The sequence below is a fragment of the Gracilinanus agilis genome, chromosome 2, assembly GCF_016433145.1.
Source record: "Gracilinanus agilis isolate LMUSP501 chromosome 2, AgileGrace, whole genome shotgun sequence".
Lineage (NCBI taxonomy): Eukaryota > Metazoa > Chordata > Mammalia > Didelphimorphia > Didelphidae > Gracilinanus > Gracilinanus agilis.
The window spans coordinates 311,099,652-311,116,162 of NC_058131.1; the positions used below are offsets into that span (position 1 = coordinate 311,099,652).

At 48.3% G+C, this 16,511-nt stretch overlaps 1 protein-coding gene across 1 annotated transcript in view; it reads right to left on the reverse strand.

Annotated features, from left to right (window-relative positions):
- Positions 1–335: 335 nt before the first annotated feature.
- Positions 336–16,511, reverse strand: part of PEPD (peptidase D) — a 263,825-nt gene continuing 247,649 nt past the window's right edge. The window contains exons 13-15 of the mRNA XM_044664186.1: positions 10,740–10,924; positions 2,993–3,184; positions 336–919 (exon numbers count right to left, since the gene is read on the reverse strand). Coding sequence (XP_044520121.1) covers positions 779–919; positions 2,993–3,184; positions 10,740–10,924 — 518 coding nt within the window. The 3' untranslated portion in view covers positions 336–778. The remainder of the gene's footprint in view (positions 920–2,992; positions 3,185–10,739; positions 10,925–16,511) is intronic.

Below are 16,511 nucleotides of genomic sequence, written 5' to 3' on the forward strand. Positions count from 1 at the left end.
GCCCACAGACTTGATCTTCAATGAAAGACCTGGCCATCTCCTCCAAGAATTTGGTGTCAGAGTAGGTGGGCTCTGGTTAAAGGCATATAAAGACAGTGATTCCACATCAGACGTTTTTATTCATGTTTAGGAGGGACCAGTCCTGGCTAAGGAGGAATTTGGAACTGTGGAATTCAGGAAGGCATATCCGTCGTGGCTCCAAATCCAAGGCAGAACCTAGCAATTCAAGTTGTGAATTTAAATAGCCAGAGACTGTATGAAGATAGTAACGCTGAGAGGCAGTGATTTCAAATGGCAAGTCAGGGAAGAAATCAAGAGCACCAAACTCCAGGCAATTTTAAAGAAATAAGTTTTAATGTAGATTTGGGCTGGAAACACTAAAGACTGAGTAGAAAGTGCTGATTTTTGAGAAAGAAAAATTCAGGAATGTATCTTTCCTGAGAAAACAATCCTGTCTTCTCAGCATGTACTGAAAATTTGTCTGCTGCTGCTATATATATTTCTTCTAAATCAGCATGTATTCTCTAGTTCCTGACCCCCTCCCCCAGGCCCCCCAATTAAGGAAAGCCAACAGTGAATAAGGAATCGTAATTGCATTCTTAGATGGGCAGATTAACCATCCAGAGAAAATTTGGTCTTTTAGTAACAAGGCATTGGTATTTAATATGATCTGCTCTGCTGATTTCTTAAGAAGTTATAAATGGGAAGCAGTGAGAGACTCCCCATGAATTATTTCAGGAGAGAACAGACAGGGCCTAAAACTGGGAGCCCACAGACTCTACTCCTTTTGGGCAGGGAAAGGGGCAAAGGTCTTGTTGGAGTCTGCCATACACGCCTCTATTTCCTCCACAGTTCGGGGCACACAAGTCAACAGCTCCATACCGCTGGCAGTCACCACCACATCCTCCTCAATGCGGACCTAGGAGAGGCAGACATGCACCCATTACTACGATCTTCACATCACAGTTCTGCCCAGAGGAAGCCTGTGCAGAGGGTTTGCAAGACCCTGCATTTTCCTATTATCCTGAGGGTGGGTGCAAGCCCCTCTCATGGGGCTATTGTGGGGCTGTAGGAGAGGAGATGGCCACTGGGCATGCTAGAAATGTCCTAGATGTGCACTGCAGTGAACTATTGGGAGGGTTAGGCAAGTATGGAGGAATGGTTAGACTGTGGGACCTGAAGTTAGGAAGGTCTGGCTTCAAATTCTGTCTCAAATGTTGACTGGCTGTAACCCTGGACAAGGGTAACTGAGCCTGGAGTTCCTTATCTATAAAACAGGGTGAGGAGTCTCTCCTCTACCGCCCAGGGCGACGACCGCTGTAAGGCACTTTGTTCTGCCAGGGTCAGCTATTCTGAGGGCTCCGGGGACTGGAGCGAGGAGAAGCTTCCGTAGCCTTTCTGCACGGCTGTTCTCTGGTGGGATTCCCGGGGATGGGACGGAAGCTTTAATAGCTTTGACTCAGGCCCAGCTCCTGGGATGTCCCTGGCCCAGGCTCTCTGTGGCTCTATGACAGTGGTGTCTGGGCTTTGCTTGGGGTCAGTAGGGCAGCCTGACCTGCACTGAACCTAGCCGCAGCTTAAGATTCTCTGGCTCCCAAGTTCGTCCAGCCTGGCCAACTCCCAGCTCCCCATCTGGTGCCCCGGGGCCCCTAAAAGCTGAGGAACAGGGTGGGGGTGGGATGGAGCGGCCCATCAGTAGGGCTGGAGGAGTCAGACTTCGAGGTGACATCCTGGGGATGCTGGAGGCCCAACACCAGAAGAGGGGCTTCTCTGGAGAAAGGGCAGCCCCAATTCCTTCCTGTCCCTGGACCCCTGATTACTTAAAGATGCCTCTGGAACCCCCAGGGCTTGTTGGGACCTCTCCCATATATAATCGGAGTGACCATGGCCTGGCCATGGGGCTAATCTAATGAAGTCAAGTTAAAGTGATCCCGTAAGAGCCAAGAATACAGCCCAAACAACGTCACTCAGTTCCTGGCTGCTGCTGTGGCCACAGTGTACTCTCATGGGAGAATGCCCCGGCCCAGGACACAGGAGGGGCTACCTGGGCAGGCCACATTCTTCCCCTTGGCTCTCCCTGGTGACCAAGGACACGTGTTGGTGATGAGACGGGCTGCTCATCGGCTCCTGAGGGGCCTCAATCTACCCACTTACTGGCGTCACGCGCTCATGCAGGGCTAACCAGCCCTCTAGCCAGGGTAACGCATGTGCCCAGAACGCCCAGGAGGGCCAGGAGACGGTCTGTCTGCAGCAGGCTGAGCCGATGCTCACGTGCCCCCCGAGGCCAAGCTTGGTCCCCTTTCTTCCTGCAAACGCAGCCAGACTTGCTCCCCCTCTGCAGCCTCCCCAACCAACTGATAAATGTGTTATCTCCAGAACTGACAGTTCATGGAGATAGTGGCCCACAGCTGCCACAAATGATTCCACAGGGAAGGGCAAAGTCCTGGAGATTTGCTAGTCACATGTGCACAGGCCTGAGCGAGAGCGGGGGCTACAGGGCCGGGTGCTGCCCCCCCGCCCCCAGGGGCCAAATCAGGGCACCGCCATGGCCCTCGGGGATGTGGACAAGGGCTGACGGCTGCCTGGGCTTCCCTGACTGCCTCCGTGACTCAGGCCTTTCCTGAGGGGGTCCTGCATGCCCTGTCTGGGCTGCTTAGAAGCGGGAGAGACCTGGCTCCCTGGTAAAGGAGAGGATTTGGGGGATAAGGCAGCCACCTAAGAGGCTCATGATAAAGACAACTGGGCCTTGTTCCACTTGGCCAGGGCCAGAACCAAGAGCAGCAGAGACGGAGGACGAGCTCACAGTCTGAGTGGAGGTTTCTCGAGCAGGGCCCCCCCTGACTACCTCGGAGCATCCTTTCCTCCCAGATGCTGTGCTTATGAGTCAGTAAAAACTACAGAGTCCTGGAAGGGTTGCAAAGTGCTTTCCCAGTATTACCCTGATGACAGGTGAGAGAAATGCAGGCGGGCTGCAGCCCGGGTGGGTACTCACCCCCCCAAAGCCCCGGAAGCGCTGCAGAGTCTGGTTATTGATGAAGCAGGCTCGGGCAGGGTCGGCCAAGGCCTGGTCCAGAAGGTGGTCGATGAAATAAATGCCTGGCTCCACGGTCAGCACCATCCCTTGCTCCAGCTGCCGGGCTGTCCGCAGACTCCGCAGGCCCGGCTCATCGATGCGCTCCACGCCCTGGGAGAAGAGGAGGGAAGAGGAAGATGGCTGGTTAGTGCTCGCCTGCCCAGAAACAAGCTGATGCCAGAGCTGCCAGGGTTAGGCACTGTCCCCCAACAACCCAGGCCCAGCTCCTCATCGGGTCAGGAACCTTGCAGAGATGGCCAGACGGCAGCCCACAGAGCTCTGAACGCTGCTGAGGGCTGGTCACACTGCGTGCTGGGGGCAGCCAGGCCAGGCTCCAAACATGCTGACAACCCATGGGCCGGCCATGGAGCAGGGGCTAATGCTGAGAAAGTTCTGCAGTTTATCATTCCCAGGATGGCCTCCCCTACCAAGGATGAGCTCAGGCCCCATCTCCCCATGGAGCCTTCTCCTGACCCTACTTCATACCGGGCTCACGGTGCTCACCCTCAGCTTTTACCCAGGGTTCCCCACCTGTTATTTTTGCCTTGCATGAATCCTAGCTCACGGGGCTCCGTCTTGCAACAAAACCTCATTTGCTGGCTGTGCTCCCTATTTCAGCCTCTCCCAATCCCAGGCGCTGGAGGACCACCTCTAAGAGCTGCTAATCTGTCCAGGGAGACCAGACTTGTATGTGCAGCCATGGACTGCCTGGTGCCACCCCTTGGGGGACAGGTGCTCAGAGGAGGAGGGACAAAGCTCACACGTGCGAGACAGTAGGGGTCCTGCGTGGGACCTGGTGGAACCATAGGCTGGTTTGGACTTTCCTTCCTCTTCTAGGACATGCTGACCCTCACTGTAGACTTCTGAGCTCCTCTCCAGGGCTTTTTCTCTGAGAATGACAAGGCCTTTGACCTACCAGCCCAGGTGCTGGGTCCTAGATTGGCCGTTTATTTAAAAAAAAAAAAAAACCCTTAGAGGGCAGCTGGGTGGCTCAGTGGATTGAGAGCCAGGCCTAGAGATGGGAAGTCCTAGGTTTGAATCTGACCTCAGATGCTTCCTAGCTATGTGACCCTATCACTTAACCCCCCCATTGCCTAGCCCTTACCACTCTTCTGCCTTGGAACCGATCTTCTGTCTTAGAACTGATAAGAGTGGTCAAGACTGGGCACTGGGTGTAAGTTCCTCACCCAGGGTCACACATCTAGGAAATGTCTGAGGCCACAGCTAAACCTGGGACCTTCCATCTCCAGGCCTGATTCTCTATCCCCTGAGCCACCTAGCTGTCCCTCCAGATTGGACATTGATTGACCCATTAATAACTACTTGCACAGAAGGCAGGTTATCTCTAGACATATTCTACTGCTTCAAGGGGATACATCACAACATGGACTTTGGGGAGGAAGATAGGGGTCCTGACACTGAGCTCTGTGCAACATCCTTGATCAAAGGCTGTCAAATGACTTCTGTCAGTGACCTGCCCACATTCTCACTGACTTTATTCCTTATTTCCCCCCACCCTGATATGAGGGTCTTCCAGCATCTCTACACTCCTCTTCATTTCCTAACTCTCTTTGTCTTCCTCCCCAGCCCTTTCTCTCCACACACCCTGCCCCCCCTTTCAGTGCCCATATTGATGCCTATCTGAGAGGCCAGTGGAAGGATTACAGCTCTTATGTTCAATCGACACGGTGCCTGCTTTGGCTTCAGACACCAGCTGAGTTTTCCAGCAGCCCTGGGGCCAGGCTTTCAGACCTCCTCCTCAGCCGACCTGAGGATGGGCCCCTCTCCTGGCTGGGGAAACAGTTTACCAAAGGTCCAACATAGCCAAAAAAGCTCTTAAGGCGGCTTGTGAGGCCTCTCAGGCTGTTCCTTTTCCTTCTAAGAGACAAATGTGGGAAAGCATCCTCATGAACCCTGTCTCTTGTGTCTTTCCCTCCACCTCCCCAGGTTTCCAGTTTGTCTTCCAGGGGGAGGGAAAGGTGCCATCATAGCCCAACTATAAACTACTTTTGGCACATATGCATGCTAATCCATACATGTATGTGCTAAAAGACTCAGTCACATATTTAGGCATACATATGTGTACACACATACTAATAGATGCAGATAAATATAAGCAAACATGTAAACAACACAACCCCCCCCCCCACTTATTTCCCCGCAAATACGCCCTGTTGTGATGGGGACCTAGATCAGAGCATCCCCTTGGGGCAATGGAATATGTCTAGAGGTATCCTGCTTTGTGTGCAAGTAATTATTAATGGGTCAATCATTGGCTAATCTTGAAGGTCTCTAGTGGAGTGTCTCAAGGATCTGTCTTTAGTTTTATGCTACTGAACATTTTTATCAGTGACTAGAATGAAGGATTATGGGACAATTATCAGATATGCAGATGACCTAAAGCTGAGAGGAACCGCTAACATACGGAGTTAGAACATCATCAGGTTCAGGTTAGGGCTGTGATGGTGAACCTATGGCACACATGCCAAAGATGGCACACAGAGACTTCTCTGTGGGCACGCATACCATCACCTGCCAGAGTTAGTTACTTGAAAGGCAGAGGGACTCGGGCAGAGTTGCTCCCTTCCAGCTCTCCACTGTGCCTCCCTGCCCTTCTGTACTTACTCCCTTCCCTGAACAGAGTGCCTAGACCACTCCCTCCCTTTCTCCCACCCTTGCCTGGGGTAAGGTGGTGGAAGGGGGGAGCCAAACTTGGTCTTGGGGTGGGGGGGTGGGGGGGGGCTGGCATCCAGTCCTGGGGGGGGGCATGGCATGGCTTGGCATGCTGTGTTTAAAAGGCTTGCCATCACTGGGTTAGGGCAATGAGACAAGCCTAATAAAATGAAACATAATAGGCATAAATATAAAGCTTGAGTTTTAGAAACTGACTGCATAAGTATAGGAAGAGAGAGTTATTCTTAGACAATAGTTCAGATTAAAGAAAAGGCCAGGGAATTTTGATGGACTATAGGCTCAACATGAGTTAATAGTGTGGCACATTAGCAAAAAATTCAAATGCCATTTTTGGGTGTGGTGAGAAGCACGATGTCCAGAATGAGGGAGAGGACAGTCCTGCTGAGCTGCCCCAAGCTGGGCTATGTCTAAAGTAGTGTGCTCCGCTTTAAGGATCAGATTTTAAGAAGGGCACAGACAAGTTGGAAATATATTCAGTGAAAGGAACCCAAGATTATTTGGAAGTTGGAGATCATTCCATGGCGGAATTAGGTGAAAAAACTCAGAATATTTAGCCATTGGAAAGAAGGCCTGAGAGGGGCCTCAGAGTTGTCTTCAAGTGGTTCAAGTGTTGCTATGTGGTAGAGGGACTAGAATGGTTCTTTGTGGGTCCACAGAAGGTGGGGAAGAAGGTGGGAGAAAAGCAGATTCAGGCTGAATACAAGAGAAAACCTCCCAACAATAAGAGCCATCCCAAAATGGAATGGGCTGTTCTAGGAGGTGCTGAATTCATCTTCATTAGAGATGAGTGACTTTACACATAGACTGGGATATGGTCAGTGCTACTAGCTGATCATTGATGGGTTTCTTTTAACTGGGAGATCCTCTGATCAATACTAACATATAAATAATACCTCACTTTATAGATGAGGAAACTGAGGCAGCCAGGAGTTAAGTTACTTGCCCAAGAACACAAAGCCAGACAGTATCTGAGACTAAATCTGAACTCAGGTCTTCTGGACTCCAGTACTTTATCCACCGTGCCCCCAATGGTCCCTGCAAAGCACAGTGCTATACACATAGAGATTACATTAATACGTGGTTCTTTGCATTCATTCATCCATCTATCCATTTATTCATTAATTCATTTCAAGAGGAATTTCTAACTTAGATGCTCTCAGAACTGAAATGGTCCTTAAAGACCATCTAGTCTAACTCTATCATTCTACAAATGGGGAAACTGAGGCCTGCAGAAAAGGAAAGACTTGCTGAAGGTCAAGTGCTCAGTTAGTGGCAAAGCTGGTACTAGAACCCAGGTCTCCTGACCCACAAGCCCACTGTTCTTTCTGCTGCCTTGTGCTTCAGAAGCAGTGAGCTAAGCCATGGCAGTATACTACTGCTCCTAGGTCAGGTGAAGGAGAGGGGGCAGGGATGCACAAACTGATTAGCATGCGAGTTACCCTTTATCCCAATCTGCATTTCCCAATCCTTTTTGGATGGCTGGCTGCTAACAGTTCCCCTCTGTACTGTCTATTCTACCTCTTGTGTCCCTGCTTGCAACACATACCTCCTACAAAGGGAAAGAAGGAGCTGGCATGGAGCTGTGAGGGGCACAGCAGTGGTGTGGTGACTTAAGAGGCCCTCGTGTTCATATTCTCACTCCCTTCTCTGATTAACCTCCCTGGCTCAGAAGGTCCTGACTAGTCCTAATGTAAGATTTTGGGGGCCATGCTACCTGATGTGGATCCTGCCTTGGCCAACAATGGCGGCTGTCTGTGTATTGGTCAAGGCAGCCTATGTTCATCATCCGATGGACAATGATGATCTGAGTGGCTGGCAAAAGCAAGACTGGCTGCTTGTATGCATCAGCCAATGAGAGTGGTGACTTGGTGGTGGCTAATGATGGCAGCAACTTTGTACTGGCCTGTGATATCTGTGTGCATACGCTACTGGTGATGACTAAGTACATTAGCCACCAGCAACGGCCATCTGGGTCTATTAGCTTCTAGTGGGGACCGTCCCATGGTTCAAACCAAGGCCCTTGACTCAGGGCAATTCTAGACTCAGTGAGCACCCCTGCCAGCATTGTGTGCACAACTAATAGGGTTTGCCCCAAGCGACAGCTTTCCTTAAGCCAACAGCAAAGAGAAGCTCCAAATCCATCTGTAGGTTTTAAATAAAACAAATTACTTTTATAGGCAAAGCAGCATTTTCCCTGCACTGTTTATCTGTCACAGGAAAAGAAGCTACAAGCACACAAAGGCTGCTTACTGGAAAAGATGAAAACATTTCGCTGCCAATTTTCTATGTTGGAAAAAGTCACTTTGGCGACTAATGAATAACGAATCTCAGCTAACAATGTCTGGAAGCATCTACATTTGGCGCACAACATACTTTATGATAGACAGAAATTAGGAAATTAAAACTCATTTTGTTTCTCCAAATTTAACTGTTTACACTTGAGGAAAAAAATAATTGAATAATAATGCTTTTCTTGAGCAATTTTTTTCCCCCAAAATCTTTCTCTGTGCTTTCAAAATATCCTGCAGCCAAAAGGCAAAGACCGTGCATCTCAGCTAATTAGACAATAAGGCATGGTAGGCGTGAGCAGCTTACACAATCACTTCCATTGTGAAATAAGTGCCTCAGTCAAAGGGCCAATGTATGCAGGGCATGCTCAGATACTCAAGAGTCTCTGAGAGCACACACCAGCAATGGGCACAAAGAATGGCCCCAGGCCTCCTGCTGGCTTCCTTGGCTCTGTCAGTCCTTGTTCGCCAGCCCTTACTTGGCCAAGAACTATCTTAAAAGTCATTTTTTTGAGGGGTGGGGTGGGAATCACCTATGGGGAATGCTGTTTTTTAACAGCTCCAAGATCACTGCTCCACATTCCCAACTTCAGAAGTTAAGGCAAGAGTATCAGATGGCACTCTGTGGGATGAAGAAAGAAGGAAGGGGTGGTGGGGTGGTGGGGAGTCAGGAAAATCTGTTCTCAAGGATGGTGCTGTCTAGATGGGTGAAGGGGGCATTCAGACACATAGACAGTGTAGCACAGATGGTGCCATCTTCAGATTCCTGCTCTGACATTAGCTATATGACCTTGGGGAAATTCCTACACCAACAACCCCTACCCCCAGTTTCTTCATCTATAAAATGGGCATATTTCCATATCTTCCTCACTGAGCTATTATGAGGGAAATATTTTGTGAGCCTTAAAGTGCATTATTATTTTTAGGAGAGCCAGAAACCTTGGCCTCAGAAAACCCTCCAGAAATTAACAGCTGGGAACAGGGTCCTACCTTGGTCTCTTGAAATTGGATCTACCCTTGCTCTATGGGGTACCAATATACTGGAAAAAGAGGACTTGGAATGAGAGCTTGGCTTCTGAGAAATTTCCAAGGGCAACAGAAGCAGAGATAAGGTGCGTCTGCTGCACCTCGGGACACAAATGGCCATTTAATGCAGGGTGGGCTGTTCTGAACTATCTGGACTTTCGAGAAGAGTAAGGAGGCAAACAAGAAATAGCTTGTCTTTGCTTTCTCTCTCTGGGGAGAACAATCTGAGGGAAGCTGCTTGAGGCCTACATTGGGCAGGATGCCAGAAGCAGTCTGGTGGAAGAAGAGCAGGCTCTGCTCTCTTGTTAGCCCTAACTCTCCAAAGACCTTGGGTTGTGTTTCTTCTCTTCTCAGGGCTCTGAGCTCTCCCATCTGTAAAATGGGGATAATAATTCCTGTTTTTCCTGTCTGATAGAATCATTGTGTGGTTCAGATGAGAGGATGGATATGGAAAGACTTTGAGATGCATGAAAGTCCAGATGGTATGGGGCTATTACGGTTCCCTTTGCACAGACTTTGCTGAGTGTAGGGCCAATCCTCATCATACATGTGGCTGTGGGCACCAGTTACCCTTGCCAGGCTGGCTGCTAGCCTCAGAAATACGGATGGAGCAATTGGGGCTCTGGGGTCTCCCTGTCACTGCCTACCATAACAATCACTAGCTCTCTTGTTTGAGTTTCAGGGGGTAGGGAAGACTCATTCCACAGAACTCTGCTGGAGGCTGGCTTAGCACTCCTACCTCCCACATGGGCTGCCACGGGCACCAGTCACTCATGGCAGCCACCTTGGTTGAAGTGGTTATGAATTTCTCAGTGAGGGAGTCTGGGCATCTGTTGGCCTCAGAAGCATGGGGGCTTTGGGTGTACCATAAAAGAGGAAGTGTGAGAGATAGGGAAGAATGCTGAATCTAGTCACAGGAGGCCTGGGTTTGAATCCGATCTCTGGCACATTCTAGTGATGTGACCACAGGCAAAAAACTTGACCACTCTGAACTTATGTTTCCCTGTCTAGATAAGAAGGACATCTGTAGTTGTTACCCTCACAGGGTTGTTGTGAGGGTCAAGTGAGAGAAAGTATGTAAAGTGCTTTTGAAATGTCAAAAAGTACTTTATAAATGTCATCTGTTACCAGTCTCTGCTCCATGAATACCACCGCCAGCTCTTTGTGGCCTATTGGCAAGGGCAGGCATAGATTCCCAATAGAGACTTTTCCAAGTTTGCTCATGAGGAAAAAGGAGCAAGGTCGCTTCCCCTCCTCTTCCTTGCCATCACACCCTTGGATGGCATAGCTTAATGGTTGTAAAAATAGCCCCAAAGCAGGTAGCATGAGAAAGAGAAGCAGGGGGCTAGATATTCCACAAATATGACGGCTAGCCCCATGGATAACTAGTATCTGGAATTTAGTAAATGAGTGGCCTTAAGGATAAAGAAATAAGCTTTAGAGAGGATGGCTAAGTCATTCTTCCCTAGCTCTGCTAACAGAGGTGGGATATCACTCCCTAGGATGCCAACAGTGGCCCCAATGGGAACATATGGAGCCAGTGTCAAGATCCCAGATAGAGGACTTTATCTATACTAGGATCCCAGTAGCTGACTTTAAAAAGGCAGGATGCTGGACAGAGTTCTTGGGCTCTTCTGAAAGGAAAACCAAATACTGACCTCAGGGTAGCCGCCGACATCATGTACATCAATTCCCAGGAAGTGCCCAAGTCCATGGGGCATGAATACAGCCCCCAGGTGGACTTTAGCCATGTCGTCCACATTGCCGGTTAGGATGCCGATGCGAGTGAGCTCCTCCAGGTGGACTCGGTCAGCCAGACGGTGCATGTCAGGCCAGGACACTCCTATGGAGGGTAAGAGACAATCCAGTTGGCAACTGTCTATGAGTTGACCACAACGATGCTCCAGCAGGTGAAAGGAAGCCTCTCATCTCTGAGGGGATCTGAAAGCACGTGAAGGGCCAGCAGACTGGGCATCCCTGCCCCCAGACAAACTCACTCATTAGACAAGAATGAGCTCATGCTCTTGGACTTTTCTTTCTTTTCTTAATTCAAAGATACTTTATTTTTCCAATTATATGCAATAACAAATTTTCAACATACACTTCCCCAAATTATAAGATCCAAATTGTCTTTTCCCCCCTTTCCCCTCCCCCTCTAGGAGATGGTAAGCAATTTGATTTGTATTACACATGTATTGTCATGCAACACACATCTTAGCCTTTTCTTCAGGAGTTTAAGTCATCTGGAAATCTTGTTCCATCATACAACAGACTGAGCACTCAACCTGGACCATGTGAGACCTGACACTCATTCAGTTCAGATGTTCTGCTACCTGTCTCAAGTGCAATTAGGCATCCATTCCTGGCCTCTGGGAGCATGTGAGGGCACAGCCTAACACAGCCCTGCTGGCAGGGACTTCACTCCCGGGCCCTGGCCCCTGTCTACAGAGGGTGGCTCATTAAACACTGGAACAGACAGCAGAAGGGAAACTAGCCATTACAAATAGGCACTATCCATGAGATCTTGAGGTCTGCTCTAGTCTTCTCTGGATCATACCTGACAGGTGGTTTGGGGGAAGCGAGGTCATCCCTATGGGCAGACACATGATTCCCTGACTCCTCTTCCCAACCTGAGATGGAGCCTCCCCCTAGGATTTACCTAAGCTTGCCTAGAATGGCTTCTATTTCCAGCCAATTCCCATGACAGCCCAAATTCCAGAAACTCACTCTCTGCCATGAGTATGAAGGCCACCACCAGGGTGAAGGACACCTTTTCTTGCTGCCTGGGATCTGAGGAACTGATTTATAGCCCTCAGTGACTTTGCAGGTTTTGCCCTGGCCTTAAGGGGGGCTGACTGTGGATAAATAAAGGTCTCTCCGCATGAATGAAGGAGACATACTGTAAGTTGGCAGGAGAGGTAGAGACTCTGTATGGGTGACTGTTTTTTTTAGCTAAAACCTGGAGAGAAGAATCTGGACAAGGTAACCCTGAGCTCCCTCTCATCTGGCAGTAGCTTAATCTAACCTATAAGCAGTTGGTCAGGAAAGAGAGAACCATACCCTGCTCTCCTGAGGGAGCTGTAGCTCAGAATGGGTGGTTTGGCAGGGGCTGGCTTTGCCTCCAGCAGCCCCCTGGGGATCTGAATCACCCTCTGGAGTTGCTGCAGAGTGAAGGTAATTGGGCTAAGGTGCAGCTCCCTCCACCCAGATCTGGCAGGCGCTGTGGCTGTCCAGGGCCAAAAACATCTCTAGCCCAGTCTGCTTCTCCCTTTGGGCTGAGTTGGCCTGGCCTTGTGGGGGTTATGGGAGCCATAATGCTGGGCAGCAAGAGCTGCTCCCTAGGATCCAAGTTGGCCCCGCCCTGCCTAATCAAATCCATCTTTGTCTCATGGGAGCCAGCTGAAGGTCAGCAGTCAAATGGCTTTCTAGGGGGAAAACCCGCCCCCTAGCCAAAGGCACATAGATTGGTTGCATTTCTGCAACCCCCCCCCCCCCCACCGCCAATGAATTAGAGACTATTTTCAGCAACCAGTTCCAAAGGGGCCCCTTTCAGGTGGTTCCTGTGAGACCTGTCGTACAGGGAGAGAGAGATAGAAGAAATAGAGCAGCTAGGTAGCACAGTAGATAGAGAGCTGGGCCTGGAGTCAGGAACACTCATCTCCCTGAGTTCAAATCCAGTCTCAGACACTTACTAGCTGGGTGACCTTGGGCAAATCACTTTACCCTGTTTGCCTCAGTTTCTTCCTTTGTAAAAATGAGCTGGAGAAGGAAATGGCAAACCCCCCTCTAGGATCTTTGCCAAGAAAACTCCAAAAGGGGTCATGAAGAGTCAGACACAACTGAAAAATGATTGAACAACAAAAGGGGATAGAACCAGGAAAAATCAGAGCTGGAAAGGGCTTCTGAGATCAAGTCCAACTTCCTCATGCTCCATATGAAAAAATTGGGGTTCAGAGAGGGGAAGGGATTTGTTCCAAGTCAAACAGCACCCCTTGCTAGAGCTGGGGGATAGAACCCTAGTCTTATCCTGGCACAGTGTTTCTCCTATCTGCTCCCTCCCAGGAGAATTAGAGCAGGACAGAATAGAAAGATGAGCAATCCCACCACCACAAAGGGTAGAGGGAGAGCCTATCCAGTGTCCACAGAGGAGAAAAGAAAAGACTTTACCAGTGGTCAGTACTCCAGGTACTATCCCTTCCTCAGGATAACTGAGACTTACAAGCCCTTCTCCAATAATCCCAGACTCCCCTTACTCATTCCCCTGTCTCAAGCAGCCAGTCTTAGATTACTCTCCTTCAGGACAGAGAGCCAGAGCCACAGAGTCCCACACTGAGCCCTTAGTCACGATAGCCTAGTGATATTCTCTCTTTGTTTTCTGTGGAGGACTCCTATCCATCCCAACCATCCATTAACCTGCCCAAGACTGAGAGCTTGCAGAGCACAGGGTCTGAACCTACTGCTCCCCATTTTCTTGGAGTTGAGCATGCTCAGGAGAGATGTGGTCACACTTTTTCTTTTCACAGGGATAGCTCTTGTCTCCTTATTTTCCTTGATGCTTTCTGAGGGTAGGACATATAGATCATAGCCCAAGAGAGGCCACACTCAGAACCATCTAAACTATTAGATTAGAATTCGTAATGGAATTTGCTAGAATCAATTTTGGGCCTGTTTTGTCTGGGGTCAGATTATGACAACAGATAGAAGGATTAAACCTGGTAAGTGGGAGAAGGATGCTAGGTCTGTTGGGGTTTTATTTGTTCTTGTAGATTGCACTAGGATCTTTCGTATGAGACAATCTCAGGAGCTCCCATCCATTCAATTGGAGGTGTCTATCACGGGGGGTTCTAAGACTTTGAGGACACATGGGAAAGGTCCAGGGTCCAGAGGGTTAATATCTTGGACCCTGAACTCAGGCAGTAAAAATAGGGCAGGGGTAAGGGTGGAGACTGCCTTTCCAACTGCCCAGGGAGTCACATGTAGAAAGGTGAAGACAGGTGTGTCTCATGACACTCCCACCATCAAGCCCCAGATGCTAAAATTTGCACACTTTAGAAGAGAGGCCATTCAGAATGAGTCCTTCAGCTCTCTAACTACAACCAGCTCCCTTCTTTAAAGTTTCAAGCTGGAGGCCACTGACAAGAGGTCTGCTCTTAGCTGGCCTGACAGCATTCGGGGTAGCTTGTCTCCCACGATCCACTTAAGAACCCTGGGCTCCTTTCGAGGATCTATACTCTGTTTTTCTGCAGTGAAAGTGGACACATCAGAAAAGGTTGAAGGTCATAGAAATGAGGTCTTTGGGATGCCCATCTATCTGTCTAAGACCCTGGGCAAAAGCTGCAAAAGCTAGGCTGTGTTGGGCAGGGGTTAGAACTTGGCTACAAGGACAATTTTCAGCATGGGGCACTGAGAGGTCTTATTCCCTACACTGGGCCTTTGACTCTGGCAAAAAAAAAAAAAAAGAGCACCATATGCGATAGACCATGTTGGTTACTGGTGTCTTTAAAACAGAGAACCCATTGAGTTCTGTTGCAAGAACATATCGCTCCAAGGCAGTGTTTCAGGGGACTCATTTTATGTATACGTTTCAAATGGTACTGTTTACCACAAAAGATTTCCCCAATTCTAGGCCTTTGCTTGTGCCTGTCCTCTATGCCTAGAATATTTCTATTTTTTTTCATTTCATTTCATTTTTTATTTTGAATATTTTCCCGTCGTTACATGTTTCATGTTCTTTCCCTCCCCCCCAAACTAGAATATTTCTAAAATCCCCTCCTATTAATAATCCTACTCACCCTTCAACATCAAAAGGCAAGTGTTCTTGGTTGCTCTGGTCAAAAGTGACTCTCCTATCATTTGATTTCTGCTCATTCAGTACTCTTCTTCCAATGTTTACTACTCTATTCTAATTTGTATCATTTGTCTGTGTCCTTGTTTTATTCCTCTCGACTAAATTGTAAATTCCTTGAAGAGAGGATTATGCCTCGTTTATCCTTTTTATATTCCTCTAGCACTGATTATAGGGACCTTGCACATAGGAGATAGGTGTTCAATAAATGTTTGTTAAGTGAATGAGTGATCAATTCATCCCTACTTCTTGTGTTTTTACTCCACTGTACCTGAGTCTTGCTAGTAACACAATCTAATGCTATTAGGGAAGGTGGTACAGTCAGAGGAATGTGTCAAAGGGCAGAGCTCTGAGCCAATTCAGGGAGACCAGTCCTAATAAATAAGGAGGAAAACATGAGCATGTGGGCACTTTTAGGTCAGTTTTCTGTACTACTAACCTTGTACAACTGCAGTTCCCTGCAGGGTCTTTAACATGAATCATCTTTCCTGCTCAATAGACATTGGCTGCTTTTGAACTTGACATAGGTGCATTGGTAAACAATATCTCTTTTCAAACTGGGACACAGTGAAGCTTTTTTCCTTTCTACTTAGGCTCCCAGTGTGTGGGGCAGTGTGATGCCAGCTCGAGGGAAGGGTCCGATGGGATGTGGTAGTGAAGCTCTGATGGGGTATCTCTTACAGACAATATAGACATGGCTGATGATGTCTGTGTGTCCAGTAACTTTTGCTGGACATCCTTAAAGCTGAAACATGGCTTGAGAAGGGCAATTCTGTTGTTATTCTACAAAATATGGCTGATATGGTGAAACTAATATAATTCTTAAAGAACTTCTCATTGAGGAGCACATGGAGTAAATAAGATCAAATCTAGGGAAATAGGTGATATTGGTAACTTTGTGCTCAGGGCACAATGGTCATTTCTGCACTACAAAGGAAATGAAGACTAAAGGCATCCTCTTAGCTTGGATGCAGGAACTTAGTAGAATGCTGGGAAAGTTTGTGGGAGTGAGACAGGCATAAGGGATAGTGGTGCTCACCCTCAAGGTTATGCCCAGGCCCAGATGGAATCCTTGAGCAAAGGGTACAGAAGCTGAGCTTGAGAGGGATGTAGGAGAAGAAAGAAAGAGAGAGAGAGAAAAGGAGAATAGAAAAGAGGATCAGGAAAGGGAGAGACAAATAAAATGCCCTGAGATAAGAAAAGGGACAGGAGCTGGGGCCATAGCTTAAACACGACTATCTAAAGCCAAGACTCTCTGTGGCCAGACTTTAGCTGTTTATAAGAGCTCCAAGGATGCTCTGGGAGCACCTCCATCACCAGGCTTTTGTAATTCTTTTTGTTTCCCCATAGTTCCTTAAGGTTCCTTGGGACATGTACAATCTTTATCAGATTGACTGCCATTTCAGGAAAGGGGCAGGAGAGAGAGGAAGGATGAGAATTTGGTTCAAATGAAAAAAAAAAAAAAAAGAAGAGTAAAAAATTGGTTCCATTTAATTAAGGGGAAAATTATTTTGAAAAAGTTCCTTGTGAGATAATCCAACCTGGTGGGAGAGGGAGAAAAAGAGGGAGAGAGAGAGAGAGAGAG